Source organism: Salmo salar, chromosome 13 (genome assembly GCF_965601325.2).
Source record: "Salmo salar chromosome 13, fSalSal1, whole genome shotgun sequence".
Lineage (NCBI taxonomy): Eukaryota > Metazoa > Chordata > Actinopteri > Salmoniformes > Salmonidae > Salmo > Salmo salar.
Window position 1 is genome coordinate 22,119,212 of NC_138303.1, and position 23,377 is coordinate 22,142,588.

At 46.0% G+C, this 23,377-nt stretch overlaps 2 protein-coding genes across 5 annotated transcripts in view; both read left to right on the top strand.

Moving 5' to 3' along the window:
- Positions 1–17,356, top strand: part of dnah12 (dynein, axonemal, heavy chain 12) — a 39,448-nt gene extending 22,092 nt beyond the window's left edge. Inside the window, exons 36-72 of the mRNA XM_014134758.3 lie at positions 1,427–1,546; positions 1,646–1,834; positions 1,922–2,073; positions 2,219–2,357; positions 6,157–6,323; positions 6,424–6,679; positions 6,883–7,185; positions 7,273–7,451; positions 7,571–7,763; positions 7,917–8,078; positions 8,263–8,457; positions 8,581–8,714; positions 8,906–9,068; positions 9,283–9,540; positions 9,934–10,065; positions 10,154–10,243; positions 10,348–10,730; positions 10,849–10,996; positions 11,081–11,441; positions 11,548–11,740; positions 11,978–12,167; positions 12,260–12,432; positions 12,560–12,700; positions 12,888–13,046; positions 13,171–13,315; positions 13,495–13,645; positions 13,742–13,995; positions 14,091–14,231; positions 14,409–14,546; positions 14,704–14,937; positions 15,156–15,344; positions 15,849–15,952; positions 16,075–16,279; positions 16,398–16,535; positions 16,673–16,764; positions 16,848–16,915; positions 17,048–17,356. Coding sequence (XP_013990233.2) covers positions 1,427–1,546; positions 1,646–1,834; positions 1,922–2,073; positions 2,219–2,357; positions 6,157–6,323; positions 6,424–6,679; positions 6,883–7,185; positions 7,273–7,451; positions 7,571–7,763; positions 7,917–8,078; positions 8,263–8,457; positions 8,581–8,714; positions 8,906–9,068; positions 9,283–9,540; positions 9,934–10,065; positions 10,154–10,243; positions 10,348–10,730; positions 10,849–10,996; positions 11,081–11,441; positions 11,548–11,740; positions 11,978–12,167; positions 12,260–12,432; positions 12,560–12,700; positions 12,888–13,046; positions 13,171–13,315; positions 13,495–13,645; positions 13,742–13,995; positions 14,091–14,231; positions 14,409–14,546; positions 14,704–14,937; positions 15,156–15,344; positions 15,849–15,952; positions 16,075–16,279; positions 16,398–16,535; positions 16,673–16,764; positions 16,848–16,915; positions 17,048–17,241 — 6,633 coding nt within the window. The 3' untranslated portion in view covers positions 17,242–17,356. The remainder of the gene's footprint in view (positions 1–1,426; positions 1,547–1,645; positions 1,835–1,921; positions 2,074–2,218; positions 2,358–6,156; positions 6,324–6,423; positions 6,680–6,882; positions 7,186–7,272; positions 7,452–7,570; positions 7,764–7,916; positions 8,079–8,262; positions 8,458–8,580; positions 8,715–8,905; positions 9,069–9,282; positions 9,541–9,933; positions 10,066–10,153; positions 10,244–10,347; positions 10,731–10,848; positions 10,997–11,080; positions 11,442–11,547; positions 11,741–11,977; positions 12,168–12,259; positions 12,433–12,559; positions 12,701–12,887; positions 13,047–13,170; positions 13,316–13,494; positions 13,646–13,741; positions 13,996–14,090; positions 14,232–14,408; positions 14,547–14,703; positions 14,938–15,155; positions 15,345–15,848; positions 15,953–16,074; positions 16,280–16,397; positions 16,536–16,672; positions 16,765–16,847; positions 16,916–17,047) is intronic.
- Positions 17,357–17,384: 28 nt separating this feature from the next.
- asb14b (ankyrin repeat and SOCS box containing 14b) lies at positions 17,385–23,338 on the top strand. Of its 4 annotated transcripts, none has more exons than XM_014134761.3 (11): positions 17,385–17,822; positions 18,338–18,503; positions 18,594–18,649; positions 19,070–19,201; positions 19,278–19,436; positions 19,541–19,786; positions 19,891–20,056; positions 20,162–20,494; positions 22,229–22,430; positions 22,535–22,688; positions 22,810–23,338. In XM_014134761.3, exons 2-11 carry the CDS (start codon positions 18,385–18,387, stop codon positions 22,977–22,979), a joined length of 1,737 nt encoding a protein of 578 aa, XP_013990236.3. In that variant the 5' UTR covers positions 17,385–17,822; positions 18,338–18,384; the 3' UTR covers positions 22,980–23,338. The 4 variants fall into 4 exon arrangements, with proteins under 4 accessions (XP_013990236.3, XP_013990235.3, XP_013990238.3 ...); XM_014134760.3 differs by having other exon boundaries at positions 17,519–17,676; XM_014134763.3 differs by having other exon boundaries at positions 17,519–17,676; positions 22,229–22,427.
- Positions 23,339–23,377: the final 39 nt, after the last annotated feature.

A 23,377-nucleotide genomic window follows, 5' to 3' on the forward strand; every position in this document is an offset into this window, starting at 1 on the left:
AGTAATTAATTTGCATTTTATTGCATGACAAAAGTATTTGATACATCACAAAAGCAGAACTTAATATTTGGTACAGAAACCTTTGTTTGCAATTACAGAGATCATACGTTTCTTGTAGTTCTTGACCAGGTTTACACACACTGCAGCAGGGATTTTGGCCCTCTCCTCCATACAGATCTTCTCCAGATCCTTCAGGTTTCGGGGCTGTCGCTGGGCAATACGGACTTTCAGCTCCCTCCAAAGATTTTCTATTGGGTTCAGGTCTGGAGACTGGCTAGAACACTCCAGGACCTTGAGATGCTTCTTACGGAGCCACTCCTTAGTTGCCCTGGCTGTGTGTTTAGGGTCGTTGTCATGCTGGAAGACCCAGCCACGACCCATCTTCAATGCTCTTACTGAGGGAAGGAGGTTGTTGGCCAAGATCTCGCTATACATGGCCCCATCCATCCTCCCCTCAATACGGTGCAGTCGTCCTGTCCCCTTTGCAGAAAAGCATCCCCAAAGAATGATGTTTCCACCTCCATGCTTCACGGTTGGGATGGTGTTCTTGGGGTTGTACTCATCCTTCTTCTTCCTCCAAACACGGCGAGTGGAGTTTAGACCAAAAAGCTCTATTTTTGTCTCATCAGACCACATGACCTTCTCCCATTCCTCCTCTGGATCATCCAGATGGTAATTGGCAAACTTCAGACGGGCCTGGACATGCGCTGGCTTGAGCAGGGGGACCTTGCGTGCGCTGCAGGATTTTAATCCATGACGGCGTAGTGTGTTACTAATGGTTTTCTTTGAGACTGTGGTCCCAGCTCTCTTCAGGTCATTGACCAGGTCCTGCTGTGTAGTTCTGGGCTGATCCCTCACCTTCCTCATGATCATTGATGCCTCACGAGGTGAGATCTTGCATGGAGCCCCAGACCGAGGGTGATTGACCGTCATCTTGAACTTCTTCCATTTTCTAATAATTGCGCCAACAGTTGTTGCCTTCTCACCAAGCTGCTTGCCTATTGTCCTGTAGCCCATTCCAGCCTTGTGCAGGTCTACAATTTTATCCCTGATGTCCTTACACAGCTCTCTGGTCTTGGCCATTGTGGAGAGGTTGGAGTCTGTTTGATTGAGTGTGTGGACAGGGGTCTATTATACAGGTAACGAGTTCAAACAGGTGCAGTTAATACAGGTAATGAGTGGAGAACAGGAGGGCTTCTTAAAGAAAAACAAACAGGTCTGTGAGAGACAGAATTCTTACTGGTTGGTAGGTGATCAAATACATATGTCATGCAATAAAATGCAAATTAATTACTTAAAAATCATACAATGTGATTTTCTGGATTTTCTGGAAATACTTGTTCGCCCCACTGTATATATATATATATATATTTTTTAAATAGTTTACAAGCTCTATAACATTTCTGATTGCTTTCATATGTTCTAGGAGGTTGTCCCCACCAGCAACAGCAACACAGTGGTGTCCCTGATTCGGCTCTTTGAAATGCTGCTCACCCAACCTTTGAAGGAGGACACGGGTAACAAAAACATACGGACGTGGGTCATGGTAAGAGATTAAACAAAGTACTGCTGTGCGTGGCTATACTGAATTGAAATGACAGAAATCAACATACTCAGCTCAACTCCATCTCTCTTTCTGTGGCAGGCAGCCTTTGCCTTCTCCCTGGTGTGGTCGGTGGGGGGCAGCTGTGATACGGACAGCAGGAAGAGGTTTGATGAGTACCTCAGAGACATCATCTTAGGGAAGGCAGACAACCACCCCATCCCTGCTTCTGTGTCCAAATGGGAATGTCCCCACGATGAGAAGGGTCTGGTCTACGACTATTACTACGAGGTCTGTAACATTCCACTGGTCAATAAGGCTTCTGCAGTGTAAAACTATTTTTCAGTTTCTATGAAAATACTTTTTTTTTTTTCACAGTTTAAAGGGAAAGGTCGCTGGGTGCACTGGACTGACTCGATCAAGAACATCAATCTGGGGGACAAGAACACCAAAGTGCAGGATATCATCGTCCCCACCATAGACACGGTCCGATACACCTACCTCATGGACCTCTGCATCGAATATAGAGTGTAAGCGTGCATCAACACACCCAGAATAATGGGGTTGTAATTTGTGTTTAAGCACTTGCATTGTGGTTTCAAAGATCATAATATTCAGTTGATGCGTTATATTGTAAAACAGCCACTGATCATATGTCTGTCTCTCTCTGTGAAGGCCGTTGCTGTTTGTGGGGCCCACTGGGACGGGGAAGTCTGTGTATGTGAAGGAGAAACTCATGAACAACCTGGACAAGGACCGCTACCTGCCTTTCTTCATCAACTTCTCAGCACGCACCAGCGCTAACCAGAGCCAGGTGAATAATGAAGAGCTACAGATGCGCTATCTTAATTTGACCCTGTTTCTCGCAGCAGGAAAATAATCCTGCAGCAACAGGCAATGTGAATGATTTTGTGGATTATAATTAATGGATTTTTGTATTTTTTTAAGGGTTTGATACATTTTTTGTTAGGGCAAATCAAGTCTGACATTTTTTTAAGTGGAAATTACAAACTTTAAAAGCCTTTTTAAACATTGAATACACTACAATTTGCATTTCCTTCTATGCAGGAACATTGTCTGCGACAACAGAGTGATCAAATTAAGATAGCAGATCTGTATGAAACATGATCTCTGTCATACAGTATGTTGATCACGTCTGATCACTGGATACTCAATTCATTTCACAGAAAAGCACATTTATTTGGTCTGTTAAAATAACATCAAATTGATCAGAAATACAGTGTAGACATTGTTAATGTTGTAAATGACTATTGTAGCTGGAAACGGCAGATTTTTTTATGGAATATTTACATAGGCGTACAGAGGCCCATTATCAGCAACCATCATTCCTGTGTTCCAATTGCACATTGTGTTAGCTAATCCAAGTTTATCATTTATCATAAAAGGCTAATTGATCATTAGAAAACCCTTTTGCAATTATGTTAGCACAGCTGAAAAATGTTATGCTAATTAAAGACGCGATAAAACTGGCCTTCTTTAGACTAGTTGAGTATCTGGAGCATCAGCTTTTGTGGGTTTGATTACAGGCTCAAAATGGCCAGAAACAAATAACTTTCTTTTGAAACTCGTCAGTCTATTCTTGTTCTGAGAAATGAAGGCTATTCCATGCAAGAAATTGCCAATAAACTGAAGATCTCATACAACGCTGTGTACTGCTCCCTTCACAGAACAGCGCAAACTGTCTCTAACCAGAATAGAAAGAGGAGTGGGAGGCCCTGGTGCACAACAGAGCAAGAAGACAAGTACATTCGAGTGTCTAGTTTGAGAAACAGACGCCTCACGAGTCCTCAACTGGCAGCTTAATTAAATAGTACCCGCAAAACACCAGTCTCAACGTCAACAGTAAAGAGGTGACTCCGGGATGCTGGCCTTCTTTAGATCGGTGGAAATGTGTCCTTTGGTCTGGAGTCCAAATTTGAGATTTTTGGTTCTAAACCGCTGTGTCTTTGTGAGACGCGGTGTGGGTGAACGGATGATCTCCGCATGTGTATTTCCCACCGTAAAGCATGGAGGTGTGATGGTGTGGGGGTGCTTTGTTGGTGACACTGTCTGTGATGTATTTTAGAATTCAAGGCACACTTAACCAGCATGGCTACAACAGCATTCTGCATTCTAAAACATTTGACCGGTAGTGTGTGTATATACAGTGCCAGTCAAAGGTTTGGACACACCTACTAATTCAAGTATTTTTTTTTATTTTGACTATTTTCTACATTGTAGAATAATAGTGAAGACATCACAACTATGAAATAACACTTATGTAATCATGTAGTAACAAAAAAAGTGTTAAACAAATGAAAATATATTTTATATTTGAGATTCTTCAAATAGCCACCCTTTACCTTGATGACAGCTTTGCACACTCTTGGCATTCTGTCAACCAGCTTCATGAAGAAGGCTTTTCCAACAGTCTTGAAGGAGTTCCCACATATGCTGAGCACTTGTTGGCTGCTTTTCCTTTACTCTGTGGTCCAATTCATCCCAAACCATCTCAATTTGGTTGAGGTTGGGTGATTGTGGAGGCCAGGTCATCTGATGTAACACTCCATCACTCTCCTTCTTGGTCAAATTGCCCTTCCACAGCCTGGAGGTGTGTTGGGTCATTGTCCTGTTGAAAAACAAATGATAGTCCCACTAAGCCCAACCAGATGGGATGGCGTGTCGCTGCAGAATACTGTGGTAGTCATGCTGGTTAATTGTGCCTTGAATTCTAAATAAATCACAGACAGTGTCACCAGCAAAGCACTCCACACCATAACACATCCTCCTCCATGCTTTACGGTGGGATATACACATGCAGAGATCATCCGTTCACCCACACCACGTCTCTCAAAGACATGGCGGTTGGAATCAAAAATCTCCAATTTGGACTCCAGACCAAAGGACAGATTTCCACCGGTCTAATGTCCATTGCTCGTTTTTCTTGGCCCAAGCAAGTATCTTCTTATTGGTGTCCTTTAGCAGTGGTTTCTTTGCAGCAATTTGACCACAAAGCCCTGATTCACACAGTCTCCTCTGAACAATTGATGTTGAGATGTGTCTGTTACTTGAACTCTGTGAAGCATTTATTTGGGCTGCAATTTCTGACACTGGAAACTCTAATGAACTTATCCTCTGCAGCAAAGGTAACTCTGGGTCTTCCATTCCTGTGGCGGTCCTCATGAGAGCCAGTTTCATCATAGTGCTTAAGGGTTTTTGCGACTGCACTTTAAAAGTTCTAGAAATGTTCCGCATTGACTGACCTTAATGTCTTAAAGTAATGATGGACTGCCATTTCTTTTTGCTTATTTGAGCTGTTCTTGACATAATATAGACTTGGTCTTTTACCAAATAGGGCTATCTTCTGTATACTTCCCCTACGTCTTAACAACACTACTGATTGGCTCAAACACATTAAGAAGGAAAGAAATTCCACATATTAACTTTTAAGAAGGCACACCTTTAATTGAAATTCGTTCCAGGTGACAACCTCATGAAGCTGGTTGACAGAATGCCAAGAGTGTGCAAAGCTGTCATCAAGGCAAAGGGTGGCTACTTGAAGAATCTAAATTAGAAAATATATTTTGATTTGTTGAACACTTTTTTTGGTTACTAAATGATTCCATATGTGTTATTTCATAGGTTTGATGTCTTCACTATTATTCTACAATGTAGAAAATAGTAAAAATAAATAAATACCCTTGAATGATTAGGTGTTCTAAAGCTTTTGACCGGTAGTGTGTGTGTGTGTGTGTGTGTATGTATATATATATATATATATGTATATATAAGGTTAAAGTGCAGACTGTCAGCTATAATTTTAGGGTATTTGCATCCATATCAGGTGAACCGTTTAGAAAGTACTGCACGTTTTGTGTATAGGGACCCCAAATTATTGGGACAAATTATGTGTATTAAAATACTTATGTGTATTAAAGTAGTAAAAGTTAAGTATTTAGTCCTACATTAATGTGGACGCTATCATGATTACAGATAATCCTGAATGAATCGTGAATAATGATGAGTGAGAACTTTACAGACGCACATATCATACCCCCAGGACACGCTAACCTCTCACTATTACAATAATGGGAAGTTAGCATTTTGGAGGGGGTATGATATTGGTGCGTCTAACTTTCTCACTCATTATTATTTACAATTTATTCAGGATTATCTGTAATAATGGTTGCCTCCACATTAATGTAGAAGCATTTACAAACATATTCTACTCGTATTTACAGTAAAAGTGACTCCAAAATAACACAATACATTATTTACCATTCATTTCTACTGGACAAAACATTATCTGAACCACAACCAAAACAAACAGCAAATCCATCCAACAAATTTGTAGAGTCCCAAGCTTAATCTAGCAGTGGTGCTATGAATATGAGACCACCTACTTAACTTTTTACTACTTTAATACACATATCAGTGAATTTGGCCCAATGCTGTGGATGTGGATGAAAATACCCTCAAATTAAAGCTGACAGTCTGCAATTTAACCTCATAGTCATTATGTCATTTAAAATCCCCCAAATAATAATATGTGGCACTGTCCCAATACTTTTGGAGCTCACTGTTTATACAGTATATTCTTCCACTGTTTGTAGAACATCATCATGTCCAGGCTGGACAAGAGGAGGAAGGGGGTGTTTGGCCCCCCCATGGGGAAAAAGTGTGTCATATTTGTGGATGACATGAACATGCCTGCCCTGGAGCAGTTTGGGGCACAGCCTCCCGTGGAACTCCTACGCCAATACTTTGACCATGGCAACTGGTTAGAGACTACTACATTACAATGCCATCATATCTATAATGATCAGTGACATACCTGGAACTTATCATGTCTCTAAAGTTTACTTTCACTGTCTTCCCAGGTATGACCTGAAGGACACCACTAAGATCACCCTGGTGGACCTGCAGCTGATCTCAGCTATGGGGCCTCCTGGTGGCGGGAGGAACGCGGTGACGCCTCGCTTCCTGCGGCACTTCAACATCACCAGCATCAACGCCTTCAGTGACGACACCATGGTGCGCATCTTCTCCAACGTGGTGGCCTTCTACCTCCGCAACAACGAGTTCCCCCCAGACTACTTCACCGTGGGCAATCAGATAGTGGCTGCCACTATGGAGGTGAGAAGGTTCAGGAGATTACATTGATAGTTATTTTATTTCCACAAGCATAAAACCCACTAGATTTAATCATATACGAGAGTAAAAAGGTGTGATTGTTACTCTTTACACTTCGTTCTGACTCTTTTTAAATCATGTAAAATCAAGTTATTTCACTTTCCGTTTCTCTTCTTGCCTAATGCTTCGCCCACGTCTCTCAAAAGGTCTACAAGAAGGCCATGGACAACCTGCTCCCCACACCAGCCAAGTCCCACTACACGTTCAACCTGCGCGATTTTAGCCGCGTGGTGCAGGGTTGCCTTCTCCTCAAGAAGGAGTCCCTGGAGAACAAACGCACCATGATCCGCCTCTTTGTCCACGAGGTGTTCCGCGTCTACTACGACCGTCTGGTGGATGACCAGGACCGCGCCTGGCTCTACCTCCTAATGAACGACATCGTCAGGGACCACTTCAAGGAGAACTTTGAGCAGGTGTTTGACCACCTGAAGTCTCCAAGCAACAAGGCAGTAAGTACAGAAGATGTTGTTTTTGATAGTGGTTTGTTTACTGTTGTTTAGTTGTGGTGATGAGGTTCCTGTGTTCCCTGTCGCTAGCCGCGTGAGGAGGACATGCGTAACCTGCTGTTTGGGGACTACATGAACCCTGACCTGGAGGACAATGATCGTCTGTACTCTGAGGTGCCCTCCATGGAGAGCTTCGGCCAGGTGGTGGAGCTCTGTCTGGATGAGTATAACCAGACACACAAGAACCGCATGAACCTTGTCATCTTTCGGTAAAGGCCTTTAACGTCAAGCTCCAGGGTTTGGGTTTTTATAAGCAGCACAGCATGAGAGGTTAGCTACACTCACTGGAAAACTGAGTATGACTCTGTTTTTGTCCATTTGCGTTTAGCTACGTGCTGGAGCACCTGTCTCGTATCAGCCGTGTGCTGAAGCAGCCTGGGGGCAATGCCCTGCTGGTGGGGGTGGGGGGCAGCGGGCGCCAATCCATCACCCGCCTAGCCACCTCCATGGCCAAGATGACCCTGTTCCAGCCAGAGATCTCCAAGAGCTACGGCCTGAACGAGTGGAGGGACGACCTCAAGGTGAGACTTTAGACTATTAACAGAGAGATTATTCCAGGCCAGGTTGGACTGTAATGGCAACAGTCTACAGATAATTGAAGAGTTGTCACTAGAGGACTTGTTGTGTGTGTTCCATATCATTTTTTTGATTGTTTGCTTTTTCCTTTGCTGCAGTTCCTGCTGAAGAGTGCAGGGGTGAAGGGTCAGAAGACGGTATTCCTGCTAACTGACTCTCAGATCAAGGAGGAGGCCTTCCTGGAGGATGTGGACAGTGTCCTGAACACAGGAGAGGTGCCCAACCTGTTCGCCACAGACGAGAAGGCGGAAATCATGGAGGTAGGTTTTCACAGACCAGTAAGATGGATAATAGGCTTTGGCTTATTAGAGTTAGGCTATGGTTGGGGGTGGAGTTGCTGGGGTTACTGCCCTTCACATTATCTAAGCAGAAGCATTCACAGTGGGTGTTGTGAATGAGAGGAATAATCATTGCAGCCTCTGCCTGCTCCCTCTCTCTCCCCAGGCGGTGCGGCCTATCGCCCAGGCTGGCAATAAGAGTGTGGAGTTCAGCCCCCTGGCCCTGTTTGCCTACTTTGTGTCGCGCTGCAGGGAAAACTTGCACATCATAGTGGCCTTCAGTCCTATAGGAGAGGCCTTCCGCAACCGACTACGCCAGTTCCCCTCCCTCATCAACTGCTGCACCATCAACTGGTTCCAGGTACAGAGGCAGTACAAAACCTATTGAATCTGATGGCTTACACTGTATACTAACCATGAAGTAATATCAACAATCTTTTGCTTATCAACTTCCCTCACCTCGTCTCTGAACTGCATCTCCCAGCCCTGGCCAGAGGAGGCGCTGGAGCGCGTGGCCAACAAGTTCCTGGAGTCGTTGGAGATGAGTGAGCATGAGAGACAGGAGGTCATGCCCATCTGCAAGACCTTCCACACCTCCGCCATCCAGCTCTCTCACAAGTACATACAGCTCTTCCTTTCCATCTAATTTAACACAGATATCAGATATTCTCTTCTCATGCTACAGAAGTTATTGATGACAAAAGAAACACAGCAATTCCATTTGAATGACTTTATCAAAACAGACTAAAATCAAAGACAGATTTATTACATATTTATTGCACGATAGCTGAGGATGTTGTTGTTCCCAGGTTCCTTTCGGAGCTGGGTCGCCATAACTACGTGACACCCACCTCCTACCTGGAGTTGATCGCTGCGTTCCGTCAGCTGCTCACCCAGAAGAGAGACATGGTCATGAAGGCCAAGAAGAGGTACACCAACGGCCTGGACAAACTGGCCTTCGCTGAGTCTCAGGTACATCAAACCGATTGTTTTTATCTTGCGACAACATGAATGTAGAGATCTATGTGGATTGTGTGTGTCATGGTTTGTTGCCTCATTATGTACTGTGACTTGAGACCTAAGGCAACTTGAAACAAGTGTTCTTGAACCTTTGATGTGTCTGCATTCACCCCTTTGTATTACACTGTGCTCAGCCTTAGCTCTGTCCCTCATATCTGTTGTGTAGGTGAGTGAGATGAAGAAGGAGCTGGTGGACTTGCAGCCTAAACTGGAGCAGGCCAAGATAGACAACACCAAGATGATGAAGGTGTTAGAGGTAGAGTCAGTGCAGGTGGAGGCCAAGAGTAAGGTGGTGCGTGTGGACGAGGAGGCTGCCACTCTGAAGGCCAATGAGGCCCAGGCCCTGAAGAACGAGTGTGAGAGCGACCTGGCAGAGGCCATACCTGCCCTGGAGATGGCCCTCTCAGCCCTGGACACCCTGAAGGTAGGGAAGGGAAAGGGGGATACCTTGTCAGTTGCACAACTGATTGCATTCAACCGAAATGTGTCTGCTGCATTTAACCCAACCCTCTGAATCAGAGAAGTGCGGGGGGGGGGGGGGGGGCTTGTCTTAATCGACATCAGCGTCGATGACGTCCGGGGAGCAGTTGTTGTTGGGGGTTAAGTGCCATGCTCAAGGGCAGAACGGCAGATTTTTCCACCTTGCCTGCTCAGGATTCGAACCATTGACCTTTCAGTTACTGGTCCAACACTCTTGGGATTCTGATCAAGCAGAGATCAGCCTGCCCTGCACAGTCTTACGAAAGGGGATTGAAAGGAGACTTACACAAAGCAAACAGACAAAGTATGATCTTGTCTGATCTCTCTTCCCTCTCAGCCCTCTGACGTGACCATCGTGAAGTCGATGAAGAGCCCTCCGTCGGGGGTAAAGCTGGTGATGGCGGCTGTGTGTGTGATGAAAGAGCTGAAACCTGATAAAATTGTTGATCCTGCTGGGACTGGACAGAAGGTCAGGAACTGCTCTACCTCTTTTTTCATTTATTAAATAAAATGTGTTTGCTTATATGTTTAATTATGTTTTCTTACCATTTGAATAGATTCTTGACTACTGGGGTCCGAGCAAAAAGCTCCTTGGAGACATGAATTTCCTACGAGACCTGAAAGAGTACGACAAGGACAACATCCCTGTGAGTCCCGGTGAAAAAACAAATGTGTTGAATTGCATTTAAACTGAAGTATCAATATAAATCTATATACGTTTTAATTGACTCTCTTCTCTTTTCCCGGCTAGGTCCCTGTGATGCAAAAGATCCGCAGTGAGTACATGACTAATCCTGACTTTGATCCCACCAAAGTGGCCAAGGCCTCCTCTGCCGCCGAGGGCCTGTGCAAGTGGGTCACTGCCATGGAGATCTACGACAGAGTGGCCAAGGTAGTGGCCCCTAAGAAGGCCGGCCTGGCCGAGGCTCAGCTGTCTCTGGCCACCACCATGTCCCTGCTGAACCAGAAGAGAGCTGAGCTGAAGGAGGTGGAGGACCGTCTGGCCCTGCTGCAGAAGACCTTTGAGGAGAAGACTGAGGAGAAGGCCCAGCTGGAGTTCCAGGTGGACCTGTGTGCCCGAAAACTGGAGAGAGCTGAGAAACTCATCGGAGGCCTAGGAGGAGAGAAGACCAGGTGCTCTGGATGATGGAGATTATTAAATAAATTGATTGTTTCAAATGGTTTGTGTAGGCCATTAGTACCTGAGGTCTTTGCTTCGTCCTGAGGTACTGTGTGTGCTTTCCCTCTACAGGTGGTCCAAAGCAGCAGATGACCTTCAGAACACCTATGATAACCTGACCGGTGACGTGCTCATCTCAGCTGGCGTCATCGCCTACCTTGGAGCCTTCACTGCTGCCTTCAGACAGAACTGTGCCAAGATATGGACCAAGCTCTGCAAGGTACAGGCACATACAGCAGCACCTCAGCTCAACACCAATTTATTGTCACCAATCTTAATCTCGTTATTTATTCCTACCCTCCAGTCTAAGAACATTCCGTCATCAGATGATTTCTCCCTGAGTAAGACCCTGGGAGACCCCATAAAGATCCGGGCGTGGAACATCTCAGGCCTGCCCACTGACAGCTTCTCCATAGACAACGGGGTCATCGTCAGCAACTCCCGCCGGTGGCCCCTGATGATCGACCCCCAGGGCCAGGCCAACAAGTGGGTGAAGAACTCTGAAAAGGACAACAACCTGAGCGTGATCAAGCTGACGGACGGAGACTACATGAGAACCCTGGAGAACTGCATCCAGTTCGGGACCCCTCTGCTGCTGGAGAACGTAGGGGAGGAGCTGGACCCGTCGCTGGAGCCCCTGCTGCTCAAACAGACCTTTAAACAAGGTACCGAACAGGACGGCACGCTCTGATGAACATCATATCATGTGCAAAGATTTATCATCACATACTGGTGTCATTTGATCACAGACTATTTGTTTGTGTCATCCAGGGGGCATGGACTGTATCCGGCTGGGGGAGAGTGTAATCGAATACTCATGTGACTTCCGGTTCTACATTACAACTAAGCTGCGGAACCCCCACTACCTTCCGGAGCTGGCCACCAAGGTGTCTCTGCTCAACTTCATGATCACCCCTGAGGGCCTTGAGGACCAGCTGCTGGGCATTGTGGTCGCCAAGGAGAGGTGTGTGTAGCAACACACACTACACTACTCGCTATGCTGTGCAGATCTATTGTTATTTATAGTGGATCATTTTCCAGTAATGAAGTTATAACATAAACTCTTAACCTGTCTACCAGATACAGCACAGACTGCACAAAAAGCATTGATCTGTTTATGACCAATCGTACTGTGACTGTATATGATGAAGATATAAATCTAAACGACTAACCCCTGACCTCATCATGTCTCTCTCTGCAGGCCGGAGTTGGAGGAGGAGCGGAACGCCCTGATTCTGCAGTCTGCATCCAATAAGAAGGTCCTGAAGGAGATCGAGGACAAGATCCTGGAGACACTGTCATCCGAGGGGAACATCCTGGAGGATGAGAGCGCCATCCAGGTCCTCGACTCAGCCAAGATCATGTCCAACGAGATCTCCAAGAAACAGCAGGTCTGGACCACACTGGAAGAACTCAGTCAAAATGTGTTGAAAGCCAATTAGAATGAGATGGTCTAACTTCTACCCCATCTCCCAACCCACAGATTGCTGAGAAGACAGAGGTCAAGATAGCAGAGTCTAGGGAGGGCTACAGAGCCATCGCCAAGCACTCCTCCATCCTGTTCTTCAGCATCGCTGACCTGGCCAACATAGACCCCATGTACCAGTACTCCCTCAGCTGGTTCGTCAACCTCTACATCAACTCCATACAGGACAGGTGAGAAACATGCTCCTACACAGATAACAAGGGTTTAGACCTCATGAGTCACTGGTTAATGAATATGATGTACAGTTAGAACGAAGCTCCTTTGTGTCCGAGGTAACACATGGCATCTGTGTTTCAGTAACAAGTCCAAGATCCTGGAGAAAAGGCTGAGGTACCTCATCGACCACTTCACCTTCAACCTGTACTGTAACGTGTGTCGCTCCCTGTTTGAGAAGGACAAACTGCTCTTCTCATTCCTCCTCTGCTCCAACCTCCTCCTGTAAGTCCATACCACACACTGAGGATCAGTACTAGGTCAAACATTTAAGATGGATTTTTGTGAAATGAGTGAAGTCATATATTTGTTCAAATAAAATTGTCTTTAAACATGCTATTTAAGATAAGGTGGGATAAACGTGATTGTTTGTGTCTGACAAGTGTCTGTTTTTCGGAGGGGGGTTTCTCAGAGCGAAGAAGGAAATAGAATATGGTGACTTTATGTTCCTGCTGACTGGAGGGGTGGGTCTGCAGAACAACGTCCCCAACCCAGACCCCCACTGGCTGCAGGACAAAAGCTGGGACGAGATCTGCCGGGCCAGCCACCTGCCCAACCTCCAGGGACTCAAGTATGACATAGACAAACTGCTGAGCTTGCCTCTTTTTGTTTTGGGGATTAGAGATTTATTCAGTATTTTGTTTCTGCTAATACTCAAATATGGAATATGTGGCCCTTCTCTGTGATTCTCATAGGGAGAGCTTCATCAAGATCCCAGATAAGTTCTTGGTCATCTATGATAGCAAAGAGCCCTATAACACCAATCTGCCTAAGCCCTGGTGTGACTGCCTCAATGACCTGCAGAAGATGATCATTTACCGCTGTCTCAGGCCAGACAAGGTTAGAGAGAGAAATAAGCCAATCCCTATTTACTTTTGCTATCCACCTAAAGTCAATGCAAAGAGGACACTCGAAAATCAATACAGAGGATGCTGAATGTAGATATAGGTGTGTGTGTGCGGACATATCATATGTTTGCATGTATGCTTACTGTTGTATGCTACTCCTTATGTTTCCAGATTGTGCCGGCCATCACAAACTATGTGACTGACAAACTTGGGAAGAAGTTTGTGGAGCCGCCTCCCTTTGACCTGAGTAAGAGCTACACAGACTCCAACTCCACCATCCCTCTGGTGTTTGTGCTATCTCCTGGAGCTGACCCCATGGCCAGTAAGTAGTACCCGACTGATCTCATACACAGACCTAAAACCTGCTACTGCTTTTGTTTGATACGGAAAATGGCTCCGCCCCGCCCCTCTCTTCCAGGCTTGCTGAAGTTTGCCAACGACAAGAACATGGGCGGCACCAAGTTCCAGTCCATCTCCCTGGGCCAGGGCCAGGGCCCCATCGCTGCCAAGATGATCCGCTCGGCCATGAAAGAGGGCACCTGGGTGTGCCTGCAGAACTGCCACTTGGCCGTCTCCTGGATGTCCACCCTGGAGAAGATCTGTGAGGACTTTAGCCCAGAGACCTGCCACCCAGACTTCCGACTGTGGCTCACCAGCTACCCCTCGCCCAAGGTAGGGTACAAAACTGCATCCAGCCTGGTCAACCAGTATACAATAGGATGACCGGCATCCATGATGTGGATTCATAACCCTCTTCCCTGTGTCAGTTCCCAGTGACCATCCTGCAGAATGGGGTGAAGATGACCAACGAGCCGCCCACAGGTCTCAGGCTCAACCTGCTGCAGTCCTACCTGTCAGACCCCATCTCAGACCAGGACTTCTTCAACGCCTGCACGGACAAAGAACTGGTGAGTGGTGACATGGTTCACACACATAGTCCTCTGTAGCTCAGTTGGTAGAGTAATGCCAGGATAGTGTTTTTGATTCCCGGGGCCACCTATACATAACAAATATTATTATTATTATTATTTATTTTATTACACACACACAAACGCTGCGCTGATTGTTCCTCTGGTTGTTTCTAGGTGTGGGAGAAGCTGCTGTATAGCGTTTGCTTCTTCCACGCTCTGGTACAGGAGAGGAAGAAGTTTGGTCCTCTGGGCTGGAACATCCCCTATGGGTTCAATGAGTCTGATCTACGCATCAGTATCAGACAACTACAGGTAGTAATACACATCAACTCAGGACTGGAGTATTTGAGAGAGATTGTCATTTTTAAAAGACTGTGGTCTTAATGTGGTTGTTGAATATAAATATATGTGATTGCAGATTGTGTGGTTCCCCTCTCTCACCCTGTTGTTTGTGTTCCTCCTCCTCCAGCTGTTTGTTCGGGAGTACGATCAGGTGCCGATGGAGGCCATCACCTATCTGACAGGGGAGTGTAACTATGGGGGCCGTGTGACTGACGATTGGGACAGGAGGCTCCTGATGACCATCCTGGCTGACTTCTACAACAAGGACATCATCGAGAACCCCCGCTACACCTTCTCCCCCAGCGGAAAGTATTATGCCCCGCCAAAGTCCAACTACGAGGACTACATCGAGTTCATACGGGTGAGCAGGAGTTAGACAGGGAAGGAATGAGACATTAATTCATCAGGTGTACAGCTGTGTGTTGCCAGTATAGCTATCAGAATCAATACCATTCTGTCTGATAACATTACCATGTTCAAAGTGAAGAGAATTGGACCCAGAATGGAACCTTGCAGGACGCCGCATGGCTCACATTCATGCATTCCATCATGTTTTCCATCTTGTGTTGATGTCTTCAGAACCTTCCGTTCCTCCAGCACCCGGAAGTGTTTGGGATGCATGAGAACGTGGACATCTCCAAGGACCTGCAGCAGACCAAGCAGCTGTTTGACTCCCTGCTCCTCACCCAGGGAGGAGGGGCCAAAGGAGGAGCCAGCTCCGGGGGAGACAACACCCTCTTCGACATAGCCAATGACATCCTCACCAAGGTAAAGCCAAACCAGTCCTTGTACTGCTGAAATGTACTGCCTTTTCCCCCCGATATATTTGTCATCCGAATCAAAGATTTTAAGTTTGTTTCAAGTTTTATTAGTTGTATGAACGGGATATGCATGGTATACATCGTCCAACGAAATGCTTATTTGCAGGTTCCTTCTAGACAATGCAACAACAATAAGAAATAATAAAATAAAAGAATACAAACATAAAGTAAATGACTCAGTAGAATAGAATAAACATTTTAGCAAAAGTATAATACAGGAATGCACAATTTATAGCCCAATATTTCCACGTGTATTGGTGAAGGGGAGGGGGCAGTGTATAAACAGAGCAGTATAACAAGAGTGTTGTAGCAGCAGTTGTGATGTGTGTGTATGTGTAGCATGAATATACTGTATATGTATGGGTGTGTGCATGAGTGAGTGCATGTGTGCTAAGGTACTGAGAATCAGAGCAGGTTGTCAGTTAGGTCACTTGTTGCCTGTTTCTTGTAGCTTCCAGCTAACTTTGACATCGAGGCTGCTCTGTTGAAGTACCCTGTTCTGTATGAAGAGAGCATGAACACTGTACTGGTGCAGGAGATGGAGCGCTACAACACGTATGTCATCTCATCACACACCCCAAAAAACACACCTCAGAAAAACAAATCAATTCCGATGTAGATCTTAATGTAAATGACCAAAACCCACAATAGGATCATATCACTGTCTTGTCTTCCAGGTTGGCAGTTACGATCCGTGTGAGCCTGCAGAACCTGCTGAAGGCCATCAAGGGCCTGGTGGTGATGGATGCTGAGCTGGAGGCCCTGTCAGGCAGCCTGATGGTGGGCAAGCTGCCAGAGAAGTGGGCTAAACGCTCCTACCCCAGCCTCAAACCCCTCGGCAGCTACATCACAGACTTCCTTGCCAAGCTCAAGTTCCTGCAGGTCAGTCCATTAGCCTCAGTATTGTTTTTAAATCCATCATCGACATGTATTCCGTTTTCTCATGAAGAGGAAATACTTTGGTTTTGTTTACTAATGTGTTCTCTTTGCCCCCCTGCAGGACTGGTATGAGAGCAACAAGCCCCATGTCTTCTGGCTGTCTGGGTTCTTCTTCACCCAGGCCTTCCTGACTGGGGCCATGCAGAACTACGCCAGGAAATACTCCATCCCCATCGACCTGCTCTGCTTCCACTTCCAGGTCACGCAAACAGCTGAATTAGAAGAGACTTTGTTTTTTGGAGGCATTGTTGTAAACAAGTTATTACTTAAAAATGCCCCTCTTCCTCTTGTTTGTCTGTTTTGATTAGTCTTTTCCTTCCCTCTCATTGGTAACAGGTTCTTCCCATCGACACCTCCAACTCCTCTCCTGAGGACGGGGTCTACATCCACGGTCTGTTTCTGGACGGCGCTCGCTGGGACAAGAATAGGTAGAAGACTCTCTCAAACAAGGCTATTCTTTAAATGATACCAGAGAGTGCAGTGAACTGAAACTGATCTCTCCCACTCACAGTGGAGTCCTGGCTGAGCAGCATCCCAAGGTTCTTTTTGATACAGTCCCCATCATCTGGATCAAACCAAGTAAGTTTGTCTCTCATTCTCTATGCACTTCTCTTCCTCTCTGACTCCCCTCTGTTATTCTCTCTCTCTCTCTCTGACTTCCCTCTGTTATATTCTCTCTCTCTCTCTCTCTCTCTCTCTCTCTCTCTCCAGCGGAGAAGAAAGGCAGTGATCTTCCCCAGACCCTGTATGTGTGTCCGCTGTATAAGACCAGCGAGAGGAAGGGCACCCTGTCCACCACAGGCCACTCTACCAACTTTGTCATCACCATGATGCTGCCCACCAGCAAGCGCCCTCAGCACTGGATCAAGAGAGGCGTGGCCATGCTCTGCCAGCTGGATGACTGAGGACACTGAGGAGTAGGGAAGGACACGCTATTTAACTTTATGTCATTACGCCGAGACTTCGCTCCCTGGTGGATTCTCTATTCACTTTAACCATATAAAAAATTATTTGATGTAACTTGTGTGGCTGTTGGTTTTGTTTAGGTCTGTAGAGTGGGAATACATACACACAACACCTGATTAGGACCATAGCAGACCTACAGTATGTGATACCTGCCTATGGCCACTGGGAGGTGCGTGTGTGTGGGCATGCGTGTGTTTGTGTCAATCAGTTGAGCTGCAGTGTGCTCAATGGGTCAGAGCCAGGTGCAGGGTGGGAAGGTCCCGTGATCAGACATAAATAGCTGGGGAGATATACATAGACATGCTTTGGAAGCTTAGTGTGATTGACCCACTGAAGATTGTGAGGCCATCGGAGAAACAGCCTGTTGACTGAAGGTAAACAGAAAACAAAATACATAATCCTCTGGGAGGTTTAAGGATGGAATGGTGTGGTGCCTGAATGCCATTGTTCATCTGAAATGGTGTGATATGGTGCCATGTAATTGTTGAACTTGGAGTGGCCATTGCATGCTCAACTTACAGTAAGTGGCTTGATAACTGTTGAATAATAGCTTTTTTAATCCTGAAGGTTTTATCCACAATTCCCTATAAAGGCTGATGTAGTTTTCTATGTTCAATACCCAACACTACAGCCACACATATAATGCACCAACCCATGCCTTGTTTAGCCTTTATTATACTATACTGTCATTATCAAAGTTATGCCATTGCAGAGAACTGGGCCAGCTATTTCAAGCAGAACACAACCATTAAGCATGTAAATATACTGTAATGTATCAATGTATTATCTTGTTTTCTATGTATGTGAAATGATAGTCAGCACAAACTCACAGAAATTACAGTGTGCAACATGGCTGCAATGCTCTCCAGTTGTACTGTTGTCTATGAAATGTCTGCCGAGGTCCCGTTGGTATTTGAGGCTGCTGGCTGGTCATGTGTATGGTCCCTGCCCTGGTAGTTAATATGTTGCCCATTTAAAATAACAGTAGTTGAACAGAGAATGAGAATGAAGGTTCTTAACATAATGTCTCCCCAGCTCAAGTTAGTAGTTTCCTGGTGAGTTGACCCTTCCTGGAGTGACAGATGAACTCAGAGACAGAGGCAGGATATGTTTTTGACCAACCAGAAGAGGACGAGGTCACACAGTACATGATTGAACAGAGCCTTCTGAAATACAACAAGCACAAAGGCTCACTCCCTAAGTAAGAGCTCTCAAATGGCAAAATGTATACCACATGGGTTAGCTGTGGAATATCCAAGTGATTCCGTGTTTATACATATATTTCACCCAGTGATCCTGCAGGCCCTGAAGGTCATCCTGATGAGATCTTTACAGTGATAAAGGAAGGTGAGCATGGCTTTTTCCTTATCTTAACTCCTTAATGACTTCTGCTATGTGCGATCATCTCTTTTCCGGTCTCATAGATTGTCTGGCCCCTGTATGGTGTGTGTGGAGTTGAGTCAGAGGTGGAATAAGATGGAGGGATATGACAGCACTGCCATAGAGGTTACAGCTAGTCTATTGACTTTGGCGCTGTTCCAGTGCAGGATACTGGAGGGCCCAGCGATGAATAACAGTTCTGGTCTTCGGCTGCATCTCAATAGTCTAAATATAATTCCTTTACTTGCCTCATCTCATTTCAGAAAGTGAAAATGTCTTTCACCTGTCCAGTTCTCACACATCAGTTCAACCGAATGAAAAGGACAGGAGAGGTAGCCATGTCAGACTATTGAGATTTACCCCGTACCTGTCTTCCTGTTCTGTTAGGTAATGAGGAGGCCCTAATAAGGCTAGCTGAGCAACCAGGAGCCATGTCCAGAGTAGACGACAGAGGATGGATCCCGTTACATGAGGCCGCAGTGCAGGAGAAGAAAAGTATACTGGAGATCATCTTCTCAGGTACTGGTTTAGAGACATATCTCAAGGGACTTTCCTGGTCAAATCTAGGTAGTAATATACAGGTCCATGTGTCCAGCTTCCCCCCAGGGTGCAGAGCAGTGCCGGACTCTGAAAGGAGAGACACCTCTCTTCCTGGCTGTAGTGTGTGGCCTGAGGGAAAACGCTACGTTCCTGCTTCAGAACGGATGCTGTCCAGACCTCCAGAACGATGACGAGGAATCTCCACTCGTGGCAGGTATTCAAAATATATCTTAGATTTTTGTAGATTTAGATTTTTGTTTATGGAGCACAACTTTAACCTTCTGCTATTCTTCCTGCTCTGTCACCTATTTCCTACAGCTATAGTAAATGACCAATATGATTGTGCCTCGCTCCTGCTTCGCTGCAATGCCAAGGTGGACCAAACAGGAGATCTGGAGCGGACTGCCCTCCATGAGGCATCCCTCCTGGGTCTGGACAATTTTGTTAACCTGCTACTGCAGTCCGGGGCCGACCCAAACGCAAGGGATGTTGACAAGCTGACCCCACTGGCACTGGCTGCAGAGACAGGGCACCTTAACGTAGTGGAGGTCCTGCTACAGCAAGGTGTGTGTGTCTGTGTGTGTGTGTGTTTGGACCATATGGAGTGATTCACTTTCTGTCTCTCCTCTCTCTATATACTTTTCTCTCGCTCTCTGTCACTCTGTCAGGAGCCAGCGTGCAGTCTCAGACAGAGGGCTCTGTGCTGTTTGAGGCGGTTACATCAGGTAATCCTGACATCATCACTCTGCTGCTGGACTATGGCGCAGACCCCGACATGTCCAACCACAGTGGGCACCTACCCATCCACCGTGCTGCATACCACGGGCATCTTTTGTGAGTGGAGAAAGATCTTTACTTTATATACCCCTTTTATATTTATTTATTTTTCTGCTGTTAGGAGGTACAGATTTTGAAAGGTCTTCTCCTCTCTCTCCTCAGGGTGTTGGAACGGTTGATCTCAGCAACAAAGATGGAGGCAGTGAAGAAGAGTGGTATGAGTCCCCTCCACTCTGCTGCTGCTGGGGGACACACCCAGTGCCTGGAGGTCCTTCTCAATGCAGGCTACGACCCCAACTTCATGCTGCACCCACGCGTGCGCAATAAATACGATGACGAACGCAGGTCGTCTCTTTACTTTGCTGTATCGAACAACGATGTCCAGTCCACCCGTCTGCTGCTGGAGGCTGAGGCCATGGTCAACCAGGACCCTATCAACTGTCTACAGGTGGCTCTGCGGCTGGGCAACTATGAGCTTATAAACACTCTGCTGAGGTAGGAATCAAACTCAAGTCAAATCAAACTTTAGAAAATAAAGTGCATTTCAAAATCTCAATATACACTGCTCAAAAAAATAAAGGGAACACTTAAACAACACAATGTAACTCCAAGTCAATCACACTTCTGTGAAATCAAACTGTCCACTTAGGAAGCAACACTGATTGACAATAAATTTCACATGCTGTTGTGCAAATGGAATAGACAACAGGTGGAAATTATAGGCAATTAGCAAGACACCCCCAATAAAGGAGTGGTTCTGCAGGTGGGGACCACAGACCACTTCTCAGTTCCTATGCTTCCTGGCTGATGTTTTGGTCACTTTTGAATGCTGGCGGTGCTTTCACTCTAGTGGTAGCATGAGACGGAGTCTACAACCCACACAAGTGGCTCAGGTTAGTGCAGCTCATCCAGGATGGCACATCAATGCGAGCTGTGGCAAGAAGGTTTGCTGTGTCTGTCAGCGTAGTGTCCAGAGCATGGAGGCGCTACCAGGAGACAGGCCAGTACATCAGGAGACGTGGAGGAGGCCATAGGAGGGCAACAACCCAGCAGCAGGACCGCTACCTCCGCCTTTGTGCAAGGAGGAGCAGGAGAAGCACTGCCAAAGCCCTGCAAAATGACCTCCAGCAGGCCACAAATGTGCATGTGTCTGCTCAAACGGTCAGAAACAGACTCCATGAGGGTGGTATGAGGGCCCGACGTCCACAGGTGGGGGTTGTACTTACAGCCCAACACCATGCAGGACGTTTGGCATTTGCCAGAGAACACCAAGATTGGCAAATTCGCCACTGGCGCCCTGTGCTCTTCACAGATGAAAGCAGGTTCACACTGAGCACGTGACAGAGTCTGGAGACGCCGTGGAGAACGTTTTGCTGCCTGCAACATCCTCCAGCATGACCGGTTTGGCGGTAGGTCAGTCATGGTGTGGGGTGGCATTTCTTTGGGGGGCCGCACAGCCCTCCATGTGCTCGCCAGAGGTAGCCTGACTGCCATTAGGTACCGAGATGAGATCCTCAGACCCCTTGTGAGACCATATGCTGGTGCGGTTGGCCCTGGGTTCCTCCTAATGGAAGACAATGCTAGACCTCATGTGGCTGGAGTGTGTCAGCAGTTCCTGCAAGAGGAAGGCATTGATGCTATGGACCTGAATCCAATTGAGCACATCTGGGACATCATGTCTCGCTCCATCCACCAACGCCACGTTGCACCACAGACTGTCCAGGAGTTGGCGGATGCTTTAGTCCAGGTCTGGGAGGAGATCCCTCAGGAGACCATCCGCCACCTCATCAGGAGCATGCCCAGGCGTTGTAGGGAGGTCATACAGGCACGTGGAGGCCACACACACTACTGAGCCTCATTTTGACTTGTTTTAAGGACTTTACATCAAAGTTGGATCAGCCTGTAGTGTGGTTTTCCACTTTAATTTGGAGTGTGACTCCAAATCCAGACCTCCATGGGTTGATAAATTGGATTTCCATTGATTATTTTTGTGTGATTTTGTTGTCAGCACATTCAACTATGTAAAGAAAAAAGTATTTAATAAGATTATTTCTTTCATTCAGATCTAGGATGTGTTGTTTAAGTGTTCCCTTTATTTTTTTGAGCAGTATACTTTACAGTAAAATATGTTATGTGAGTGAGAGGAATTAGCCTGTAGTATGTATTTTTGATTACTGTGTACTGTTAATGTAGGCCTAATGGATTTTGTTGGTCTTGTCAATCAATCAGGTATGGTGCTAACGCCAGCTACTATTCTCGTGTCAACACAACACACTTCCCATCAGCACTGCAGTATGCGCTGAAAGATGAGGTCATGCTGAGGATGCTTCTCAACCATGGATACGACGTACAGCGCTGCTTTGACTGTCCCTATGGAGACAGTTCCCATGACTACGCACCCTGGACGACCTCGGTCACCAAAGACATGGTGGTTAGACAACTAGTGCTAAGAAGGAAAACAAACATTATGTGGTCATTGTAAATGTGGTTATTACAAACTCTCTCTCTGTCTCCTTTTTTTCTGTCTGTCTGTAGTTCTGTGAGGTGATAACAGTCAAGTGGCTGAAACACATCTCGGCACAGGTAGTGCGCATCATGCTAGACTATACAGACCACGTCTCCCTCTGTGTCAAACTCAAGGAATGCCTGAAGACACAGAAACAGTGGCCTGAGATATGCCATATCCAAGGTACTATAATGGAACTGCACTGCACAGATTCCTTTTCACAATAATTATTATGTAACTACCATTTGACCAAATATCTAAGTAAATTCTAGGTAAATAAAGCATGACCCTAATGCCCCCTCAGAGAATGTGCGCAGCCTGAAGCACCTGTGTCGGCTGCGTATCCGGGACTGCCTGAGCCGTCTGCGTCTGCGATCCCCAGCCTTCATCAGCTTCATGCCTCTCCCCACCAGGCTTAAGGACTACCTCCGATACAAAGAGTACGACATCTACAGCAGGGGCAGCCCTGATTGATCATAACATAATGGCACTCTCTAAGAAAGTTCCAGTTCCTTATCAGTTTGTCTGGACCTTGTTTACTTTTGTAAGTGTGTGTCTCTTTAGTTCCTACTCGAGGATCAACAAACAAGCAATATTCTCTCCCTTTTTTCCTACTCTGAATGCATTTTATGTTATAGGCAGCACAATGTGTGTTGCTCCTAGGTTGAGCATTGTGGGTCACTGAACCAACTGGGATAAGCTTGTTAGGTTAAAATGATATTTTTGTATAATTATTGAATTTGTAAGGAATTACACATTTAGGGATTATCTGTAATGTCCTATTTTTATCTGTGATCTATAATTGTATTTTGTCATTAAACATTTGAACAGAAGTCTTAGAAATTGTTTCAGAAACATTATTCTATTTTCAT

What these genes read in the sequence shown, in the direction of transcription:
- asb14b (XM_014134761.3), top strand. Translation starts at nt 18,385, where the DNA reads ATGAACTCAGAGACAGAGGCAGGATATGTTTTTGACCAACCAGAAGAG. An exon ending in CTTTACAGTGATAAAGGAAG is followed by an intron (nt 18,650 to 19,069) that starts GTGAGCATGGCT and finishes CTGTTCTGTTAG; the next exon opens with GTAATGAGGAGGCCCTAATA. An exon ending in TGAGATATGCCATATCCAAG is followed by an intron (nt 22,689 to 22,809) that starts GTACTATAATGG and finishes ATGCCCCCTCAG; the next exon opens with AGAATGTGCGCAGCCTGAAG.